Raw genomic sequence first — 22,233 nt, forward strand, 5'->3', positions numbered from 1 at the left:
GCGGCGCCATGTTCGTCGTCGGCGAGACGAGCAGAAGCACCGCCGACAACGTGGATGATGGAGGCGACGGCATGTTGGTCGGCGGCGAGACGTGCAGAAGCCTCCGAGCGCGCGCCAACGTGTCCGTTTTAACTGGCGCGGGGCCCGTAGTGGCATGGGGTTGCGGCGGTTAGTTTTATTGGCACGCTGGTGGCACGGACACGCAGCGCCATCTGACGGCAGTCGTTGAAACCGACGCGCGCAGTGGCCAAAGGGGAGCCTCGTTGCTGCGTTTTAACCAATGGAACCTTTGGAATCGGGGAAACTAGGTGCTGTTTTTGCGCTTCAAACTGATGACGTCGGCTCACTCCATGGGACCAGTTAATGCTTTTGCATTAAAAAAGCTTATTTTGAAGAAGGCCGTATTTACATCTAACATCGTCTAGAGAGTATTCCCCAAAAGTCTCATTTGTTTAAAGAAATATGTGTAGGGGCACAGACGAGCTGGTATACATTAAACAGGATTTGAAAACCCCGAGACTGCAGGTAACGATGCACACACTCAAAAGTCTCAAATGCAGCTGAAATTTTAGTTTCCAAAACCTGGTTAAATAGAAAAAAAAAGAAGAAGAAAAAAAAAAAACGAAAAGGGGGAAGAGAAGACCTTAAGAACACGTCTTTTCACAAATGTGCATTCCAAACAGTTAGCAGGACAATAACGGCCTCTCCAACATCTTCCTCCTCTCTCATTTTTGGACCCTGTCACCCCGACCCAAAATAAACGAAACAACTCTTCCTCTTGGAAACTTGTAGCCACTTCAAGGACAGCACTTTTCAAGGCCTAAGAAACCGCCAAAGTTTGTGGTCCAAACCAAACGAAGGCTTATTAACGGCGTTTTCATGACTTAGTATTGTGAGTGATTCTTTTATCAGACGTTTGTGGTCATCTTTTTCCCCTTTCTTCCACTGATGTCAAATTCCGCAACTCTATACAATTATTACATTCGACCAGATGTTCCGAAACCTTTTTCTTTATACAGCGCTTATGTTCCGTCAACCGTTCACTTATACAACACTTTGTTTGTCCGATATAACAAAGGCCACACAAAAAGGGTATCTTATAAATGACACCTGACTTACAATGCACATCTCTTTCTTCGTGCTTTTTCACGCAACCTGAAAGAGTCGACGCCAAGGAGGTCAAATGGTTCAATCTATAATTCGTGCTAAAGGCTGTGTTGACATTGAAGTTGAGACGCTCTATGAAAATACGGAAGGACAACCCGCTTCGAAGGTCTAGTACATTTTTTAACTGTCTTTTTTGGAGATAGCAGATACACCAATTGTCTTAAAATGAGCTCCTAGGGATAACCCGCAATGCCAAAACGTTTGGTCAGAGAATGACGAGATGAGCCAATTGAATGCGAGCAAGACTTTTGTACTCACTCTTTTACAAGATTCCTAATCAATTTCACATGCTTCGAGTGACATTTGTTTACAGTGCATATTTATTTATCATCATCATCATTATCATTATTATCACTAGTTGTCATCATTTGTTTGCACTGCATAATTATTTTTTTATAAGTTATTTTTGCTCCACCTATGCTAAATGCCAAAGAAAAGGTAGAGGTTTGAGCACTTTGAACACATCTTTTTACAGCGGGGCTGTTAAGGGCTAGTTTCCCCAGGATCGTGTTTGGTACCAAACAAATGTCGACACCCGTGGTCGACACAACACTCTGATTCAGATTCTCTTGCAAAAGAAGAGCAGATCGCTCACCTCCGCTGCTCCTCCTTCTTCAGAAGGAAGAGCAGCAGAAGCTAAGCTCCTCTGCTCTTCCTTCTTCACAAGAGTGGAAAGGCTGAAAGTGTTTTCTACTCCACTTTTCGCCATAAACTTCACTTTGGGAGAACTATCGTTTGGTAATGGGTCAAAAGGAAAGGCTCACTTATTAACGAAAAAATACTTAGTCAGAGTGCAGGCGAGCTGGTGTAATAAGGAGGCGATGCAAGCGAGTTGGTTCATGACTTCTGAAATTGGCTTCTGAAGCCAATTTCAGAAGCCATGCATGCCTCATGCATGCATTGGCTTCTGAAGCACTTGTCCTGTGCTCTTCTCTCGTCGTCTTCGTTTTTTTGCGCGCTGTTTTCCAATTTCAGAAGTCATGAACCAACTCGCTTGCATCGCCACCTTAATACAGTTCATAGCTGGTGTAAGTTGAACATGATTGTAAACCTGAGACTGGGGCAGGAAGAGAACACAACAGAAGGTAGTAAAAGAGGAGGCAACGTCTCTTTGAGACGTTGCCTCCTCTTTTACTACCTTCTGTTGTGTTCTCTTCCTGCCCCAGTCTCAGGTTTACAATCATGTTCAGCTCACTTATTGTTTTTCCTAACTGGAATTGATGGGTAATGCAACTGTGGCATTGTTTTTTTTACTTTTTGGATGTCTTCGATAAAAGATGTTAAAGGGGTATGGAAACGAAAATTGAAATATTCAAATTTCGTTCGGAAATGAGTTAGATCACGACGGATAATATCCGTAAATGATAATTGCCTGTCTGTATTTTGAACGACTGGCTATATTTTTTGTAACGGTACACTCGAGCAAGCGCTCGACAAGAAGTGAACGGAGAGCGCGATGCGTCATGGAGATATCCGGCGCAAACAAAAACAGAAAAAAAAAATTCCCCGCACTCGTAACATAGCAAGGCTGACATGGTTATGAGCTTTGCCGTTGGTGGCATTGTAAGCGTCTTGGTGGTGTCAATAGCATCAACGCGTTACAACAGAGCCGTTCGAAGTACCCGTGGGGTGACGAGCTTGCGGCTCGCCCAAGGAGCACGTAACTTCCACAACACTGTCAGCTTAGGGGTCAACGGAGTGGGAAAAACAACTTTTGTCAAATATTTGAGTGATGGGCTAATCTTCTAGGGGGAGAATGGCTGTGTCCTGGTACACAAACGAGTGTTTGGTACAATGCGCGATTTGTGAGTTGAGGAAAGCTATGAAGGACAATGTTGAATTCCAAAGAGCGGCGCTGCTCCGATTGTACTTGCTACGTCATGACTGCGTAGAAAGTTCCCCAACATTGCTAGATTGCCTCCCGGATAGGCTGCACATGCATCCACCAGGTGCACATTGAAAGATTGTTTAATTAGCTTTAAAATTAGTTTTCGTGTGCCTTTCACCGAAAGACTGGTATTTTTGAGGTTATGCTGCAACATGCAATACGTTAAAGCTAGGAATTTGCGCTGAAATTTCATTTCCGTACCCCTTTAAGCATAAAATAAATCGCTTTCTGGAAATTTTGTTTTCACAGTTGCACTCTCCAGTCATTATACGGCGTACGTGGAGAAGAAAAGTGTTTTTGTTTTCGAACTATAGTTTTCCTAAACAATGTCAATGTGTTTTTGATAAAAATAACTAATTTTTTTCACAATTTATGTACACAGATGAAACTTTGCGCTGGACCCTGCCTTGCAACTTCCAGTATATACTGTGAATTTCATTCCTACTAAGCCAAAGGCTCAAAAGTTTACTGTTTTGTGTAGTGTCCTTTCTTAACTATCGGTCAAGTTTGAGGATCCCCGTATTATTGAGGTTCTACTCCGATTCTGCCAAGGACTTGTTTGTTTGGTGGGTAGCGCTTATATTCTAAAGCACGTTGGTGCTGCCGTGGAGAGGTTCATTTAGTTTCATAATCAGTTTCGTTGATAAGAGTTGCTACAGGAGTGTGTGTAGCCAAACTTATCTCAAAGAAAGTAAGTTATCATATTTGCCTCAATATGTGCTTGTAACAGAGTCTTTCTATACAGTCTACTAGCAATAATTCAGTCCCTTTATTAGAATTTGGGGTTATATTGAAGCAGGGTACGGTCCCGGCAATTACGCGTGCAAGTCTGTGGGACAAAATGTGCAGTAATTTGAAGTTTAAACTCTGGACTGGTTAACCCGAGGGATTGTTTTATGTGCTTGAGAAATCTGCAAACTCTGGGAGCATGAAAAAGCCTCGCAATTATGCCGAACAAACTTAACTCGCACCCGCACACGCTTTACCACTTTTGTCTACGGGGTGAACGGTCGAGAAAAATGTTTAACAAGCGCGGTGCACGACTAAGCCACGAGGTGGCCGAGCCAATTAAGTGGCCAAGCCAAGCCAGCATGATGGCTTTGTTCTCACGGAATTTACAGAAGTGAGCGCGGTGTGTACGGCTAACAAAGCTTGGTTTGAAGCATTAGCCAGCCCTACATTTTGTCCATTAAAGGGCAACTCCGCTTCATTTTTGATATTTAGAAAACTATGTAGCCCTCTTTAGTATCATACAGGAAGACCCCATGTCAAATATTACGATCTAATTCCGTTTATATATTTAATAAACTGGCCAACAAACCTTCAAGTGAGCCAAGTCGCCGAAATCTGCCAACTCTAGCGTGCGGCGCAATCATCAGCGCAGTCAATGCCACGGAGTTGGAGCGGCCAACGTTGAACCACTAAGTCAGAGGCATGACTACGTCATTTTCTCGTTTTGCTTGTTTTTACTTCCCAGAGCGAAATTGAACGATGACGTCATGAGTTTCTCCTCCCGGTGTTGGCTGACCGGGCGTTCACGTGATCACCGTAACACGGATGCGCTAGTTTGCGCTGCCCTGCGCGCTTATCGGTCTGTTTCTCCGCTCCCCTTCTCCTCTTTCGTCTTCTCCCCTTCCCCCTCTCCCCCGGGCCATCACCATCCGCGCCATGAAAGCAACCTGCCCGCGTCAAAAAACAAAACAAAAAACAAAAAAAGATTTGTTTGCGTTGCGTGTCCTGTTTCTCGCTCCCTCCCGAACGTCACAAGACCACGTGGTTCGACGTGACGTGGCCATGACTCTGACGACCCGAGACCTATGTTTCCTGACGCAACCGAAGTTTCAGTTTCGGTATCTGCTGATGTTTAAATTAGGATTACACAAATAATATTCCACATTTGCGAATCCGAAGACGTAGAGTTGTGTTTAGTAGTGCTTTGTGAATGTGAATCACATGGAAGCCTAAATTTTTTGGAATTGAGCGGATTTGCCCTTTAAATATATTGATCATGCAAGTGGTTAGGCCTTTAGGCGTCGCTTTCTGTGTCTAGTGGCCAAATGGCACCGATGTGGAAACTGCTCGTGGCTCCATGGAGTGTAGTATTACGTTGTTGTTTTTTTCGGCGAAAAAACTGCTCGAGGCACTTCTGCCCTAAGAAAGGTTAGCAATTTGCAGAGTGTAGTTAATAGTGCTCATCTTCATTAATAGGATATTGCACGTCTCTATTGGCCGAGGCAAGCAGAAATCGACTTCTCCCCATGAGCACCGAATGAAAAGCAATCCAGCGCGTCTGCATTTTTGCACAGCCCACGAAAGAGCCCGTCGTTGTCGGTCCGGGAACGATACCACCGAGTGATGAGGCACAGTTAACATTTGTGCTTCAATCACTTGCTGGATTGCTGAGTGCAATATTTAGGGGCTCAGAATCCCACTGGAGGTTACTCTTTTGAGACCCAACATGCTTTCTGCCTCCTCCTCATCGGCTGCTGTCCTTGCATAGACCGTTCCAAAATCCAACTTCCGGGCACTGTCATTTTCAGTGTTCGTGCTTATGGTGCGGGCTCGCATGCTTTCAAAATCGACGGACTTGTGCGTGCTCCGCCGTGTTAACCGCACTACACCGTTCGAACGTTTACAAGATCATAGTCTTGTAAACATTCAAACGGTGTATAAATGACAATATTTGGCTCTTTTTGTGCTGTGTGGGAAAGTAGGTGTGCAGCCTCTGTTCAAAAACAGTTTGTATCATTTGTTTTTTAGAGGCTAACATGGAGAATATGAAAATAGCATCAGAATGAACAGTCTTACTAAATATAGATAGAGCACTCAAAAACACACTTGAGCTGGTGAACTTGCAACATTAGAAGATTGCAAGACGGAGGAACTGCAGGAAAGAGAAGACGGGAAAGAGACGAGAAGTGCAGGAAAAAGACAGAAGCCCTGCGTGTCCGAAAGCTGATCACCTCTTTTTCTGTGCGTGTTTCCTCGGGTTTCTCGCTTAGTACAAGGTTTCATTGGGAGCAAACTGGGAAAGAGCACCACTAACGTTTTGCCTGCCCTGCACTGCCATTGGCTTGTTGGAACCCAGGGGTGCCCTTCTTCAAGTATAGGGACCGCGAAAGGAACCGTGACCCCACTACCTTTGACCCCATCAGGGAGGGTCAGGACCCCGGTCACTCCCTCTCCTCAGGTGGGTGCTGCACAGAGGGAGGTCATTGCAACACCTGCTGCTTGCGCTCTGTTTTCTGTCCGACATTTTCTCTGCCTATTTTCTGCTGCTGCGTGTGCATGTGTGTTCGGCCGTTTTTGGCAGAATGTGGCTGGTGGTTCTTGCTGTTTTAATTTTGACACTACCCTCATTTAGTTTGTGTTATATCTTTCTGTTTCTTGTATAAAGGGTAAGTCTGGGTAGTCTTACGTAGATAACTATTCTATGCAATGCTGTTTGTAATTGCTTTCTTTATGTAGAGAATGTATTGGGCAATACGAGCTTTTTGCATAGCGTTGCATTGTCAGTCTGTCACATTGTACTCTGAAGCGTGCATCAGTCATCTGGGATGATAAATAAGTAAATCAAACCTCGTCAATTTTAAGACACTTATATTTAATCAATATCGCAGACAAATACGCGGATAAACAGTTTGCCTGCAATTTTGTGCTTTTCGCGGCTTAGTCTTGTGTACTAATTTGCGGCTGACCGAAATGCTCCGTGTAATCATGCGCAATGTTCCACGACCTTCGGATGCTCTCACTTCGTTTGAAATGGAGTGCGGCATATTTCTTATTTTCTTTGCTACACTCACCATTTTGGGATAAACAGAGATTGTGAGTACGTAGCTTTAGCGTCACATAAATCGCAGTTGTTTGTGAGACTTGAAATGACACAGGTCTTAAATGCTTGGGTTCATTCTATATCCTCCCTAGTAACTTAGGAACAATGATCAGCTTAAGATGGGGGAGGGGGGGGGGGTCAGCTAGGCAGGGAACCTGAGGAGAGGAGTCCATCCTGGATGCAGAAGGACCCGAGACGAGCGCAAAGGTGCAGAGAGGACGGATGCAAACTGACAAAGTTGCAGGTCACCTTGCGTCTTCTTTTAGTCTCTACGTCTGTCTCGTAGCCAAACGAGCAACAGAGTCTTTCTAACGTGAAAATTTATCTGTCTAGTCAGGCAGGTTCTCAGATTTAGATAAACCCCAAAAGTAAAGCCAGGATAAAGGTGAAGCCGCAAAGCTCGATGCCGATCAGCTGATGGGGGGGTCACTTGACCAGAAAGATAGACAAAAAAGAGAAAAAATTAAACCCTGACTATTGTTAATATCTTTATTCCAGGAACTGCTGTTAAGTTTAGATGCCACGTGTTAAGTTATCTGACAAGCTCTGTGAGCGTAGGCGCCGGGCTTGGTAACATTCCAGAGCGATAATGGAATGTTTCACGTACAACACAATTTCCCAGCAATTTGCTACAAACTTTTATTAGATGTCAATACAGTCATGTCTCGTTAATATGGACCCAGTTAATGTAGATACCCCGCTATATGGGCACCATTTTCAAGGGCAAACTGGGAAAATATGCGCATTTTTGTCTCATTATGGACAACTTGCGTTATGGACAATTTTTTTGGAGGAATGCGGGTGTCCATATTGACGAGACATCCCTGTATCAGTGTGCGTATGGTGCTACTAAACAAAAAATACAGATGGTCGTTTGAATACAAATAATACGTCATTAACTGGTCTGGGTGTACCTACGGGACAATTTGTTAGATAGCCGTGGGCCATACTTCCAGCTTCACTTGCTATACCAGCTCACTTTTGTAATGCTATACTTGCCACATGACCGATCGAGACAGTCGCGCGTCTCTTTGTGTCCCGCCAGGCATGCTGAACGGGAGTGAGACCCACCTGATCCCGGCGGTGCCAAACACCAACCCAAAGCTGGAGACGCCCATCGTAAAGAAGCGGCACCGGCGCATGAAGAGCACGGGTGCCAAGAACTTCGAGGCAATGGAAGGTGGGGAATGGAGAACGTCAGACCTCTTTGCGGACAGCCTGTACACAGGCTGTCTGCAAAAAATATACACTCTTTGCGTACAGAGTGTACACATAGTCAGTGACCGCCAGAAAAATGCTTGTTTTTGGACAATATAAAGGGGGGATAGGTAGCAGATTGTGGTAACGCACTGCGGCTCGGAGCACATGGAGCGAAAGCTTGCACCGCTGAACCCAGAGATCCTGGGGTCAATCCTCACCCCTGCCTGTTTTGATCTGGACGAGCATCGTACTGGTGTGCGGTCGTGTATCACTAGTGCGTGGTGCCGAAGTCGAAGACCCCGGGCTAGCGTCTGCACTCAACTGACTAAACCTAGGGTAGATATGCAAGGAGTTCAATGGGGCTGACTAACTTCCTGCGGTCTGAACATGCGCACGGCGCAATTAGTTTACATCCTAAAAATGACTCCGCTTGTAATGGACCCAGAAGTAACAAAACACCGCATATAACAAACCGGCATTTGTTTTACGGTCTTGCCCGTGTTCTTCCAATGCAATTTGAACCCAATTTTAAGAAAGAAAGGTGAGGCTGGGCCACACACACAACGAAACAAATTTCCGCTAGGTGAGGAATGCAGTAATGGGGAAGCCTTTTTTTTTCACCGTGGGCATCCTTCTGTATTTGCTGCTTTGTCGGGGCCTTCGTTAAAGCTGTTGCGACTCGACCGTTGTCCCCGCTGCCCATCGAGCAGGTTGCATCTCGGCTGGGGACAAGACCCGGGCAGGCGTCCCAGGAAGAACGTAGAGCCAGCGTATTAGCGAAACACACTGTTCAATGCATCTTTTTCGCAGTAGAGAGCACAAACCAACTTCCCGTGTGGGGGACCCTTTCATAGCAAATGGTTGCATTCTGGAACCGTCCGTTCATCGGTTGGTGAAGCCACTGCTCTCCAAAGACACCTACCTCTCCAGTTGGTTGTGATGCCGCCGCCGGTCCCGTGGCCTTTGGTTTACCCCAAGCGTAGTCGATCGGAGGGGGAATTGTTCCCAGCCCGAAGGACGGCGGAATTCTCCTCGTTGCGCACAATGGGCGACGGTCATCCCGTGATCCAAAGATGGTTTGGGGCTGCACCCACACCGGGAACGGGAACAGCGGACACTGAGTTTGCGTTTCCAAGGTCTGGCAGCCGTGGGGAACACAAAATAATTTTGGGAAACCCGACGCGCGAGAGTTGGTTGTCTTTGTCAAATAAAACAGCGATCATAGCGGTGGCATTCGGAACTGCGTGAAGACGGCACCTGGCCGGCCTTAAATGCTTCAGTACTAATAGGCATGTTGGCAGGAGGCACTCAAACTCAAATAGTAACAAAAATCTGAGCTAAAATAAATTAAATAATATATAAATAAATAAAATTTCCACCGCCTCATTCGCAAAAACTTTGGGACCTTGAAAGTGAAGGGCTTTGAAGTATTCCATGCAAGTCTAAGCGCAACCCTCACAGGGGCATATCCTTTAGAGATTTCATCCTGGTACCACTTTATTTATTTATTTATTTCGATACTGTCAAGCCCCAGAGGGCATCACAGAGGGTGTGGGTATAGAAGGTTGCAGTATGTAAAAGGTAAAATACAAACAAAAAAAGCATTTTTTTAAAAGAATGATTGGGTTGGCATAATATTTGCAAAGGTGCTTAGTAGTTAATGCTTTTAAATAAATCGATGAGCTGACGGGTGTTCTTGAGGTCTCCTATCCATGCTGAGATTGGGTTTTATTTCCTGCAGATTCCGACGGCTACGAGTTCATCATTGTGTCCCTTGACAACAAGCAGTGGCAGTTCGAAGCTTCGAGCGGCGATGTAAGTCTGCGCCTTTTCTTTATAGCGGAGTGTTCAGCTGAAAATGGATGACATGATTAGCGGTATGGTAAAACGCTACTATCGTAAATTTAATTTACAAAACGAAAACCCTTCTCTATGTCAGTGTTTTTAGTGCTACCGGATCGGTTCCCTAAACACGTGTGCTACCAGAATTACGGGTGGATATCGGTAACTTATCTTTAGTGTGAAGGAAAGTTCCAGCAAGTTTATGAAACTGGTACCAGTGCTACCTGGCACTTGAGGAGCTTTAAAAAGGCCGGCGTTATTGTAGGGAGGTTCTGCTGTAACGTAACAATATAAATAAACATTGTGGCAAGCTCAGTGCTGGGGGTATAAGTACTTGAGATAGTAACATATTAATACAACATGTGGGTGCCATAAAGCTTTTATTTTTTGTCGTACGTTGATAGTGCTCCTGCCGAAAGGATAGTAATCATTGTTTGTCTCCTAATAGACCTATTGCTATATTACCCAAGCATCAAGGAGAATGCAGGGATTGGTGTTCCACGCGCCGCACGTGCTGGCCTCAGCAATATGTAGTAAATTTTTTTAAAGCAAAAACCTAAAACAAATTGTATCTTGCACGCGCGTTCGTCAACGCTTTATTTTGGTTATTTACTTTGAATATTTTATACGGGGAAGGCGTGCGCATGTGGCGCGTGGAACACCAATCCCTGCATTCTCCTTGATACTTGGGTAATATAGCAAATGGTCTATTGTTATTCATGCAGGCAACTGTAGAACTGCTATAGTAATCTTAGAAGTCCAGTTTTTATTTTTATTTTTGAATGTATATTCATTTTGTTCTTTTGTAATCATATCTATAATTGCCACACAGTGTTTCTATTCTAATATATTATGTAGTATCTTGCACATAGTCTAAAAACTATTGTTTCTTTGTGGCCTCACAGTTGCATCTGCCTTTCGCCAACGTGAATAGGACAGCAAACGAAATGTTGCTTCCCACTGCTTGGGCTGGAACTTGCTTCAGCCATATTAGTGGCCGTGGTTAGCCGAATGTATTTGGTGCTTCGGTGTTAGAAGTACCTCAAGGATGTAGTGTTTTACCACAGAAGGGTTTCTCTTTTTGAGGCCGGAGGAAGGCGGAACTTGCTTGGATTCATTGCAGGACCGGGAAGGCTGGGTGAGCGCCATCGAGCAACAGATCCTGACCAGTCTGCAGGGCAACGAAAGCAGCAAGGCCAAGGTGGGTCTCTGCAGTGGGTCGTTGCGTCGGTCTCCGGCTACTCTTCGTTTTGAGTGGCTTTGTGTGCGGAGTGGAGAGCCGTTTCAGGTAGTCCGTTCCGCTTGGGCGAGGGGAAAGAGGCAAACGGAGCCGCGATGTTTGGGCGGTTCCGACTGTACGGCCCGCTGGAACTCCCCAAAACGTTCAGAACGGCTGGTCTGTCTTCTGCTACCGGGACTGGGCGCACGCCCTTTCCCTCTTCTTACCTCGCCGAATCCGTCGAAATTAACGGTTGTATGTGGATGATACTGCAGTCAAACAAATTGGCATCGCCCGGAGAGCCCCTAGTAAAACGAGTTATACCAACGAGAAAAGGCTGGAGTTGTCAAAAAAGGGCAATAGAGTATGTTGTGTGAACACCACTTAGACGGCTAATTGTCGCAAGCTTGTTTCTTTCCCAGACGGGACGGGACATACTTTGACTAACATTTGCTGCCAAGAGGGGACTCTGGCCTTCCCTTTAAAATTCACGGAAAAGGACCGCCTTTAACTTTTGATTTTCTAAAAATATTGAGCTGAAGTTTTTTTTGCATCCGGGCACTATCGGTGGAGGTACTTTTCAGTGATGTTTTAGCATTCTGTGTTGCGCAGTTCATTTGTGCGCTGCAAAGAAAACCTTTGTATGGCTGCTTGTTGGGCAGTCCTTGGGCATTTTCTTAATGTTTTGCTAGTGTGTGAGGCTACCCATTCATACCAAACTCTGTAGCCTTTCAAACTGTATTTCAGTAGCGGTAGTCTGTCGCAACTGCGATTTTATTACGTTGTAGAGTAAAGAAAGTTGAAAAACCTAAACCTTGGGAACATACGGTCTATCCCTTTAGTTGCATGCAGTGCTGTGAAAGCCATTGGCGGGAGAGCGAGCAAAGCCACTTTTGTACAAATTTCAAGTGGCAGGCTAATTTCCGGAGGGCTGAAAAAGCTACGAGAGGATAGACAAAACCTTCCCTTCTTTGACTGCTTAGGTTACACTCCCGGTCATTTGATAGTGCTGCGCGGACCTAGTGAGAGATGGAGTATAGAATAACGTCCCGACAAGTGCTTCGAGCTGCGAATTTGTGCTGACGAGGGTTGACTTTACGGCGGCTTTCTCGTTACCTGCAGGGGAGGATGAACAGCATAGCAGACACCGCGACATCCGTCCAGGCGATTCGGACCGCCGTTCCTGGGAATTCTCATTGTGCCGACTGCGATACTCCACGTGAGGACTGGTTGCCGTCTTTCTGTGTGCCACTCTGTCGCGACCCCTGTGAAACCGGATCATCCCTACTTTGCTGGGCTCCTGCCCTTCATTTTTCCAGTCCTTCCCCTCATCTTTTGTAACAGCGCTTGATGGCACCTGCGACGCTGGAGTTGCGTAGAGCCATTTCCTTATTTGACTGCGCACTCGGATGTCTGACACACCCTTCGTGCTAGTTTAGAATACCATAATGAATAACTCCTGTAAATGAGCCCCCAGAAGCTAAATCATAGAATTTTGCCTCTGAGCTAAGGTTTAACCTCGAAGAAGTTGAGCCTTTGGCAGAGCTTCGTTTGCCCTTCTAATGCTCGAGTTCCACTAGAGCGACAAACAGAAATAACAAGCAACCAATGCTGACAAGCTTAAAACACGTGCGTCGTGCTCGCGATTGTGCCTTTGCCAGGCTCTCTCGGTGCCCGTGAAGAAAGCGTGCGTGATTGCAAGCTTGCCAAAAGTACCTTCGTGGACATCGTGTGTGTGTTTGAGGCTTGCTGGTGTTTGTTTGCATTTGTCGCTCTAGTCAGGCGTGAGGCTTTGAGGAGGTTCCTTTCCGAACACCACCATTGGCTATAATTTCACATACTTGCCTGTCCTGTTAACCTGTTTGCATTCGGTGGCATGCAGAGATATTTATGTTAGGATTACATGTCGAGCCACCTTTTATATATGTATGAAGAAAGAGGCATCAGGAGTCTACTGAATGGTTTGATGAGCAAACTCTCATTTATTGCCCTCCACAAAGAAAAAAAATCTGTGTGCGCTGTGTACTACAGTAAAACCTTGTTGATACATTCTCGGTTGATATGTTTTCCCAGCTGTTACGTTCAAAAGCGCCGGTCCCATTTTACTTCCATAGAGATACATGTATTTGTTTCCTGCCTGTTACGTTTGCTTTCTTGAATTTTACGTCCAAAAGTGTCGGCATCGTGGCGCCTTGGCACGCAAGTGCCAGGCTGCCACGCTGGCTTCGACCAACAAAACTAGCGGAGCAAAGCCGAACCATGGAGTGCGGGTCGCACAGCACGCGTGGGCATGCAGACGCCCGTCTTCCCTTTACTCCTTTCCCCCTCTTTTCCGTTTCTCTGTCTCCTCACTGGGCTTTGCTAAGCTCTGCCACAGCTCCCCACCTTGCCCGGTTGTGACCTTGGAGCACTTCTCTGACGGGGAGCAAGGCTGGCAGGCAGCAAACGCTCATTCTCTCTTGTTCTCTCATTCATCTGTCCTTCTCTTTCTCTGGCACGAGGTACACCCGCATGCACTCTGTGCTTCCAGTTTCTGTTCCACTGGATTGCGTGAACCGTGGTGTTTCGGAGTATGTGCGCTTTGCGCCCATTGACGACGGTCATGGCATCGCGAAAAAGGAAGGTACTCTCTTTTAAAGAGAAGTTTGATATACTTCAGACGGTGGTTTGCAATCCTAGCTGGAAGAGATCCGATATCGCAGGAGACCTCGGACTCGCTCCGCCAACTTTGAACTGCATTGTCGCCAAACGAAAGGAGATTGAGGCAAAAGCTCTTTTTTATCAACCAGGGCTTGGAGGGCAAAACACGCAAAGTTTGAGTGTCTGAGTCCTGATCAGTTCTGTAAGTACACATAAAATTAACCATTGTATAAGAGCTGCTTTCTATCTCATGTAAAGCCCCCCTAAGTGCATTGTCGGTTGTTACGTTTTCCCGGTTGATACATTTTTTTTCCGCGGTTCCTTGAAAAACATATCAACGAGGTTCTGTTGTAACATTGTTTCTACCTTTCTGCATTGCCTGGCGAGCATCGCTTTCGCAAGAAAGACTGATGGCTCCTGTACAGAGTTACATTTTAAAAATATATTCTCGTCGTCCCGTAAAACCATTAGGATGCCTCATTTTTTTTTTTTTTTGTTTCTAGTTTGTTTTAAACTTAGTTTCAGGCTTTTTTTTTTTTTTTTTGTAAAAGCCGTTGATTTAATGCAAAAACGTTTATCCACATCGACTGTTCGTTTTGGTTCAGTACTGGTTTCTGTTCAAAATGGAAGCTTGAGCATGTTGGTAATTGGCTTCAGCGTGTTGGTAATCAAAGGACATGCAATCGGCGATTGTGTCCTCTTTCTTCCATCCTGTTTGTCTGTGCCGTTTGTTTTAATAATCATATTAGTTTGTTTACCAGAAAGATTTGAGATAAAGCAAATGCTGAGCAGATAAAAAAAAGGACATAATTGATGTGTATTGCCCTTTCCTAAAGCTCACATTTAGTTGCCCCTGCCATCCACCAATGGCCCCAGCATGAAATGAGGGTTCTTGAAAGGGTCATCAGTACTGATTCATTCTTCATTTATTTTTAGCGATGTGGCTTTACACCGAGAGCCATTAGGAGAACAGAAATGAAACGTGCGAGGAGCGTCGTACACGTTTATTTTGACCTTGTGCCCTCATGCAGACCCGGACTGGGCGAGTCTGAACCTGGGCACGCTGATCTGCATAGAGTGCTCGGGCATCCACCGCAACCTGGGCTCGCACATGTCCAGGGTGCGCTCTCTCGACCTGGACGACTGGCCGTGAGTGGACGCCTCCTCTCCTCGCCCCTCTTCCCCTTTTCCCTGGCTGTCGGGAGTGAACGTTGGTGGTCCCGCTCCTCAGTGAGCTTTTAGGCTGCCTGCATACAGTTTGTACCCCCCCCCCCCCCCCCCCCCCAATTTTACGTTATTCCATCACTGATCTCATTACCTTGAGAACTGCAATGTCATACTTTCACTTGCCAGCGAGGCTTCATTGTTTTTGTGCCTGTCCGTTATACTGTAAGTGACTGAATGTTTGGGGGCATAATGTTATAGAAATTGGACAATGGACTAATGTTGAAATACTTAACAAAACGAAGAAGGGACTGCCGTTTCAGTTAAATTTGGGTTCTATATTTTGGCAATGTGTTTGCGTGATCAGTCTTTACCGAAAACTGTTTTATTTGCTCGAAAAGTTAAATCACCACGAAGTGTAAGTAGTCTGCGGCAGTATGCCTACATATTTGCAACTGTGATCGATCGGTTACGTATGGGTTGCGAAATATAAACGAACGTGATTTCTAAGAAGTTTTTCTAGGCATCTTGCGAAGGACTATATTATGTGCGTGTGGACCAACAACTGGGGGAGCATATTACGCAATGCTCTTCAAATGTTAAACATACAAAAGAAAGAGCAAGAAGTTGCACAGTGTCTAGAAACTACGGTATTTTTCACTCTATTCACAGACTCACGTTTACAAACAAACCGGAGTGCCCCTAGCGGGATGCCACCGGCGCCACGCATGCGCGATGAGGTGTGGGTTAGAAGCGCAGCGACCTGCATCTACGAACCATTGGAATGTCATGTTGTCGGCATCAATGGGAGTCCCCCGCTATTTTTCGCCTTGGAATTATTGGTTTTACGACTTCCTAGCAATGTCTTACTACTTAGTGGCCCGTGCAAAATTAACGAGGCTCGTTACAATGCAATACTTTCTGTAAACAATGTGATGTGCGGCAATTCATTCCGCGTGTAACCGCAGAATAGACATTAAAAGTGTGATTCTCATGATGAGACTCTGCTCGTTATTTTCAGTCGCGAGGTTGATCGGGCAGCAAAAGCGTGGACAATGGCTGCGAGGCTCGACATTGATACTGGAAGTCTCAAGGGGAACGGAGTTCAGTCGGTGTATAAGTCGCACCCCTCTGTAAAGAGCAGTTTTCATGAAAAGGTTGGTAGACATAAATGACAGAGTTAATGGAGTGCTGCGAAGGATGTCGCGCCGAGTTGCTGCAGCCAACGACTATGCCACAATGCTCTGGAACGTCGTAAGAGTGGGCCGTCGGCGGGTGCTCCGCCGTTCCTCCTTTGTCATAAATGCATGAATGTCGATGCAGCTTGCGCCTTGCACAGTTCCACAATTATTTAAAAAATGTGTGTCAGTAGGACCGTCGACACACCGACAAAAATTAGGGAAAAGGACGCCGCTTATACGCCGGAAAATGCAGAACATGTGAACGAGCAGCCCCGGTGACTCTTGCCCGTCTGCCCCCCAGGCCCGGCAACGTGGCGGTGATGATGGCCCTGGGAAATGCCGCCGCGAACGCCCTCTGGGAAGGAAGTACCCGGGGCTGTACCAAGCCCTGTCCCACGTCCGGCCGGGACGAGAAGGAGCGCTGGATCCGGGCCAAGTATGAGCAGCGGGAGTTCCTGACGCCCCTGGCCAACCCTCCCACGGCGGGGCAGCTGCGGGAGGCCGTGTGCCGGGGGGACGTCCGGCAGGCGGCGGCGTTGCTGGCCCACGCGGCTCCCCGGCAGACGGAGCTGGTGAACGCTCCGGGGGGCCCCAGGGACTCGAGGACGCCCCTGCACCTGGCTGCCACCCTGGGGCACCTGGCCCTGGTTCAGCTGCTGCTCTGGGTGAGGACCGTCGAACTCCAGAGAGGGAAGAGACGGCGCGAAAAAGTTTCGTTTAATTTCTGAAGGAGCTAAAAACCGCGCGGAGATGGATGAAGGGGGAGAAATAGGCAAATGGAGTGCTGCTTCCCTTTCTTCTTTGTTCGTGCCATTCTTGGTTTCTTAATTAAAGGGGTACTCCAGCGATCGTTTTATGGTCGTTGATTTGTCTCAAAATTCGCTCGATACGCCAATAGACACTGCTGTACCAAACCCCCAAGTATTGCTTGAAAAGCTTTTTTCGCAAAGTTAATAAATATTTTATTTTCGTTTTCATGGTGTTTAGGGATGGGCGAATATTCGGTTATTACGAATAGCCAATCGAATTCTGTTCTATTCGGCATTCGCTTCGAATCGAATCTAAGTATTCGACAAAGTCGAATTATTCGACATTATAGAATTATTCAACCTTTCTAAATACAGTCAAACCCAACTATATCAAAGCCGTTTACATCGAATGATTTCTTATATCGAACAGTTTTTGTACACAGCAATGTTACAGTGATAATATATAGCAAAAACTATGGTTACATCGAACCAAAATTGCAGCCGCTACCGATAACTGCCAAGAGCGCCGTTTTGCTTTGCAAGCTGGCTTTCCCAAACGCACGCGGCCGCATTGGGGGAAAGCCAGCTTGCAGAGCACGCTGGCTTTTCTCTTTTTTTTCCGGGCGGTCGCGTCGACCGCCTGGAAGAAAAGGAAAAAATATCTTTTGCGGGGGGAGCGGAGAGAAGGTGCTCCGTGCTCCCTCTTGCTGCTCCGTCCGCAAAAGAGAATATTATATTTTTCCTTTTAAGCGGTTGATGCGGCAGCCGGGAAAAACAAAGAAAAAAAAAGCCAGCTTGCTATGCTAGCTGGCTTCCCCTAAACAGCCACCTGCCGTAGGGGAAAGCCAACTTGCAGAGCAAAACGGCGCTCCGTAGGAGAAGGTGATCCTGCTTGGACGTGCTCCATGCTCTCAGCATAGTTCGGCGCTAATGCGCGGATATAGAATGCAGCGGCCTCAGCATTTTGGAGTCCGTCGATAGCGTAGAAAAATATCGTTTTTGCGGATGCAGTGAAGAAAAAGCAGCAGAAGGTGCAAGACTACTTCATTGTGTAATATTTCAGCAGAAAGTGTATTTTTGAGAGTCGAATTCATTAAAACTTTTATATCGCTATATCGAACTAGTAGACTTTTTTTGCGAGTTCGATATAAACGGGTTTGACTTACTCTGGCTTTGATTTCCGGCCAGGTGGTGCAAGCTTCCGACCATTTCCTGCTCCCGAACTCAATACACTTGAAATTAACAATTGCAGTACTTCTAATACCAAATAAGTGCAAATATAAAACTATAGTTTAAACATATCTTGTGGTATTTCTTGCTTGTACTGTTCAAACTATTCGATTTGAAATTATTCGGCCAAAATCACTATTCGCTTCGAATTCAATTCGGACCCGAAATCCTCTATTCGCCCATGCCTAGTGTTTCTTAAGAGCGAGATCCCCTACTGGCAACATTGAAGTGTGACGACAGAAATGGTACGTTGTGGGCAGTAAACCACATTCCCAACTGATCACAAGACGTTTGCAGTGAGAACAGAACGCTCGGAAGCTCCATCACCGAGAAGCACGAAAAAACACCCGATATACTCCGTTTAAGACCACCCGCGCGACCCGAAAGTCTGTACCATTTGGGACGTGGCACCACCGGAGAGCGCGCGGAAATTTGAACGTTGGTTTCGGCATCATTTCCATTTACGGTTTTCTCAACAGCTGTCTCGAATTTCGAGATATTAAATGTTGTACCGCGAAGTCTAAAGTCCGGGTATTCAGAAAAGGCAATTAATTTGTTTTGGGTAGCTCAGAAAACGGCCGGAATGACCCTTTGATCCGTAACCAATGCACCCAAATTTCGACGGTGCCGCAATCGTTCGACCTCGTTTCATCCGGCTCATGCCGGGGGTAACTACGTCGTCTATGACGGCAACGTTTGGCCGACGGACCGGCGCGGTACCCGGGGCGAGTCTCCGACTGTTGCGTTTACCGCATCCTCAAAGGTGGTTTTTCGATTTCCGGCCAACGGTGTCGTGGAGGTGGCGCGATCTTGGCGGTGGCACAGCGGCAGAGACGGATGCAGCGGACGCCCGTTCGTTGGGGCTCGCTCTCGTCGTGACGGTTTGCGGAAACTTCGGTGGTGATGAGCAAAAACGCAGCGATGACATTGGACGACGTTCGCATTTGCTTGTATTTCCCACTAGAACTTCTATGACCGACTGCCGGGATCGCAATGTCCGATGACGTGGCATGCCGGCTCCCGCGGCGTCATTCGTCGTCGCTTCGAGATTACTTTTGACGTGTGGGCGCAACGGGACGCCAGACGCACCGGTCGGAAATGTGTTCTGTGCGGCCCTATTTTAACGCAAACTGTGTTTCGGGGCTGCTTTCCTTGCTTGGAGCGTCGCAGGTTGCGTTGAAATGGAGCCTGAAGCCGCCGAATGTTCCCGGATTGTCGCAACTCTTGCGCTTCGTTTTGGAATAGGTTCCTTCCATTAAAGACCCGCATTTATTTACGGGAACGAAAGAAGCCTGCCACCTATCATGGCGTCAGTAGAACGAGTTTGTCGCACAGCATGCACTTTTCTGCTTGGTGCTCGCTTTGCAGCCGTTTTCTTCCTCGTTGCTGACCAGCAGTACATATCGGGAATGGTGTTGCGTCACGATCGGCTGCTTCTAAATGGCGGCTCTGTACATTCAAATTGAACCGTAGCCAGCAAGGAATGGGCTACTACTCTGCTTTTGTAGACTAGAGGCTACTTGATGTAGACATCCTGAGTAAAAATTAGTGTAACTAATCGGTCAGGCCAAAGTAGCGCTTGCGGTGCCGCACTGCCGCTGCCCGTCTTTGCACCCGTTGTGTCTCCTACGAAAGCGGCGGTCACTTTCTGCAATCCTTGGAGGACCAAAATGAGAGACCACTCCTCTGCTCTCCTCGTGGAACATATACGAATTAGCCAGTGTGCATTCATATCCTTCTCGACTAATGAGTATTTGGGATCATAGGCTGATACACACTTTTACTGGGAACATGTTGGCTTTTTGAATTACCAGGTAAATGTGGGTCAAATAAATGAGGTTTTACTGTATCCTGTTGAAAGATTTCTAAGAGCAGTTCTCTCCTTCAACAGTCAAAATGCCCTAATGCCGTAAAAGAGCTAGTTTTTCGGGGAAAATCATTCTCTACATCGGCATCCTCGTCGTGTCAGCAGCTTCAATGCCCGCACCAGTATTACTGGTGCTCCTCAACATTGCTCGCACTGTACTATCCGCATCTCCGTTGTATTGGCACATAACATTCAAAAGGTTCTACTGAATACTTTACTAAAGAATACATTTTGTTCCGCGAAAATCCAGTGGCCCTGACACTGACAGGTTTTGCGTAGTTGGAATGGCTGGACTCATGCAGCCTAGCGGTTTTCCTCTTCGAATCGGGAGGGGTGACTGCCGCCATCTTTCATTGTGAAAACCCGTCAAGATAGCCATCTCCGTCTCAACTACTCTAGAATCTCGGTTTGAAGCAAAACCCCTTTCCCCTCGGCACGGCACGAAATCGCAACAATGTGGACAGCGCGACGTGCACATATGGAGTGCCACACCGCTGAGGGAAGATTTGGTGCTGTAGGTGCACTGTCTATGCAGTGATAGAAGTGGTGCGCCATTCGTGCTGAATTGTGCCATGAACGAAAGTCTGCTACAGCTTGCACCAATTACCATTTTCGCTAAAAAATGCGCCACACCTGCGCCGAAATAAGAATTTTTAAAATTTTTTTATTATTGGTCGATTTTGAAGGGGCCCTGCAATCATATTTAAGCGTCTAACTTTTTTGCGGTTTCCACGTCTCTTGGGGTTCGGGCAAGCCAGCGGGCACGGAGAGGGTAACTAAATATCAGTGCGTCGTAATTGAACCGGACAACGCGGAAACTTCCTCCACCAACAGGGGCGACCAGCGGTGTCAAAAGCGCGCAATATGTGAAGTCTTTGGTCCTGGCCTTACAACTGGTCAGAGCCGCGAAAAGCTTCTTTTTAGTCAAAAGACAAAATATAAGTGGCGCGATCTGTTTGAATTATTTATGAGAGTAGTTTTTGTTCAATATTTTAGATCAGAAAAGAAACAAATGCAGTTTATAAAGTACGGAAACAAGAACTGACCCGTCGACATACCCGCCACCAAGCGGTGGAAAAGGGGGTGCATACTAGAAAGGAGTAGTGGGATCAGGCACCAACGAGCAGCGAGTGTAGAAAGGTCCTGGATGTACACGGCGGCACTGCGTTCGTATACGGGCTCGAGGATCCGACCGGTTCCGAGCGTTTCGAAGGCCTTTGGCGAGCGAGTTTGGCTTCCGGTTTGGCCGTTTGGCGGCATGGCAGCGTGAAGTGGCTGCCGTTCTGAACTGATCTTTACCGCGTGTTTGCTGTCGTTTGTGGCCAATGAAGTGCCATGCCGAATTAGTGTTTAATCTCTCAGCAAATGCAATGCGAGCCGCCCTGGCCGCCTGCTTCATACAGTCTATCCAGCGCATGCATTAGTTGTGCCCTCTCGAGCTGTCGTCATGGAGTTTGGTAGCCATGAGCGCTCACTGAGCTCAATACCCCTCCTCTAGTTCTCGGCCACTCAAGCGACCAAGGACGTCATGATGGAGGTTATTTTTTGCTTGTTTTTGTCATTTTAATTTGCCTATAACTTAAAGCGAAATTTTAGAAAAGAAAGGTTTCATTAAGTTACTACGTTCAGTGCACTCAGGTTTGGTGCAAATTAAAAACCAGTCAAAACGTCTTTGCAGGGCCCCTTTAATATACAAAGAAGAGGCAAGGAAAATGGTACATTATGTATTTCACAGCGTCTCTACGCATGCAAAGTTTTTCTCACCTTAGGTCAGAGCACAATCAAGGGCTCGAACACATAGAACCTTGAATGCACACACTAAAAGCGCAAGTCACTGAACATTCGCTGCATTTTACTTGTTGAGCCGATGAAGGAACACTTACAGGAAATTGGACGAATGCTATAATATCGCAGTTTGACGCTGTTTAATTGGTCTCATTGGCTCGTAGCATCAGTTGCTCTTTGTAATAAAGGGATACTTCAACAAAATTTAATATATACTCGTCGTGTTCAAAAATAGGTTGAATATGATCCACAATATCTGTAAATGACAATCACACGTTTTTATTTCGAGCCTGGTGGCTGTATTTGTCGTTATAAACGGTCCACTCTGGCAAGCGCCAGCGGAGACCACGTGACATGCAACGCAATGGTGACGTAGTTCGTCTTGGGACGAGCAAAGCTGCGGCAAGGCTGACGTCAAGAGGATGGCCTAGTCGTTCCAGCCACCGAAGCGGCTGCTTTTTTATGAATT

The 22,233-nt window shown here is 46.5% G+C and overlaps 1 protein-coding gene across 6 annotated transcripts in view; it reads left to right on the plus strand.

Moving 5' to 3' along the window:
* LOC8042115 (arf-GAP with GTPase, ANK repeat and PH domain-containing protein 1) overlaps positions 1 to 22,233 on the plus strand; it is a 203,932-nt gene that overhangs the window by 176,367 nt on the left and 5,332 nt on the right. For 3 of the 6 annotated variants that reach the window (XM_040210033.2, XM_040210032.3, XM_040210034.3), the window contains exons 12-18: positions 6,144 to 6,245; positions 7,933 to 8,067; positions 9,829 to 9,902; positions 11,053 to 11,130; positions 12,271 to 12,367; positions 14,820 to 14,937; positions 16,435 to 16,798. In XM_040210033.2, coding sequence (XP_040065967.1) covers positions 6,144 to 6,245; positions 7,933 to 8,067; positions 9,829 to 9,902; positions 11,053 to 11,130; positions 12,271 to 12,367; positions 14,820 to 14,937; positions 16,435 to 16,798 — 968 coding nt within the window. The remainder of the gene's footprint in view (positions 1 to 6,143; positions 6,246 to 7,932; positions 8,068 to 9,828; positions 9,903 to 11,052; positions 11,131 to 12,270; positions 12,368 to 14,819; positions 14,938 to 16,434; positions 16,799 to 22,233) is intronic. The other 3 variants (XM_040500775.1, XM_040210035.3, XM_040210036.3) reach the window with 1 other exon arrangement.

The sequence above is a fragment of the Ixodes scapularis genome, unplaced genomic scaffold, assembly GCF_016920785.2.
Source record: "Ixodes scapularis isolate PalLabHiFi unplaced genomic scaffold, ASM1692078v2 PGA_scaffold0__279_contigs__length_252992795, whole genome shotgun sequence".
NCBI classification, from domain to species: domain Eukaryota; kingdom Metazoa; phylum Arthropoda; class Arachnida; order Ixodida; family Ixodidae; genus Ixodes; species Ixodes scapularis.